At 47.3% G+C, this 757-nt stretch overlaps 1 protein-coding gene across 1 annotated transcript in view; it reads right to left on the bottom strand.

Annotated features, from left to right (window-relative positions):
- STAB2 (stabilin 2) overlaps nt 1-757 on the bottom strand; it is a 168,907-nt gene that overhangs the window by 86,083 nt on the left and 82,067 nt on the right. The window contains exons 27-28 of the mRNA XM_012650245.1: nt 382-480; nt 186-293 (exon numbers count right to left, since the gene is read on the bottom strand). Coding sequence (XP_012505699.1) covers nt 186-293; nt 382-480 — 207 coding nt within the window. The remainder of the gene's footprint in view (nt 1-185; nt 294-381; nt 481-757) is intronic.

The following is a 757-nucleotide window of genomic DNA, read 5'->3' as shown; positions in this document are numbered from 1 at the left end:
GGCAGCTCTGGCACGGGGGAGGTTTGTGTACGGGAGAGTCTCTGCGTGAGCCTATAGTGAGTACGTGAATATGGGCGAGGGGGTTTTGATGAAAGAGTTAAATGGCACAGAGTTGCTGGATTGAAAATGGTGAGTGTTTGAGTGTTCAGAAAATAACTTCCCTGATTATTGTTCCTGATACCTACTAGAGTTGCGACCTTCTTCTCCCTGATGTAATTCTCGACGGCATCATTGTTCGGAGCAAACACTGTGTAAGCATCGGCTGCCTCGATGGCATTCGCCAGGTTATATTGCTGCAATGGAGGGAGAGAAGAGTGCGTGAGGGATTCCCACTCTTGAGCAATCTGAGCAAGGCAGTCACGCAGGGAATGAGGTACTTGCAATGATGTAGCCGCGGAAGATGGAGTAGTCGGGCATCTGCTCCAGCCGGGTGAGCAGGTTTGGTAAGGAGCCAGTTAGACCTCTTCGGGGGAGCAGCACCTGGGAAAGGAAACCCCAAAATTATGTTAGCACATCTTGGTAGGATAACCGCTAGCCCAGACATATGGAAGTCCCATTAACCTCTTCAGGCAGGTAAAGGAATTGACATTGACAACAGTTTAAAGATTACTCAAAAATATTCTGGGATACAGGTGACAAGCCTGGAGACTTGGAGATGTTATTAATTCAGTTTTATGTCTCATCCTCAAACCTCCTTGATTAGAGAAGATTTCATCTTCTACAAAACACTCCACACCTTCCCCTGAGAAATCCAGCT

The sequence above is a fragment of the Propithecus coquereli genome, unplaced genomic scaffold, assembly GCF_000956105.1.
Source record: "Propithecus coquereli isolate 6110/MARCELLA unplaced genomic scaffold, Pcoq_1.0 Scaffold316, whole genome shotgun sequence".
NCBI lineage: Eukaryota > Metazoa > Chordata > Mammalia > Primates > Indriidae > Propithecus > Propithecus coquereli.
This window is presented reverse-complemented; position numbering and strand designations above follow the sequence as displayed.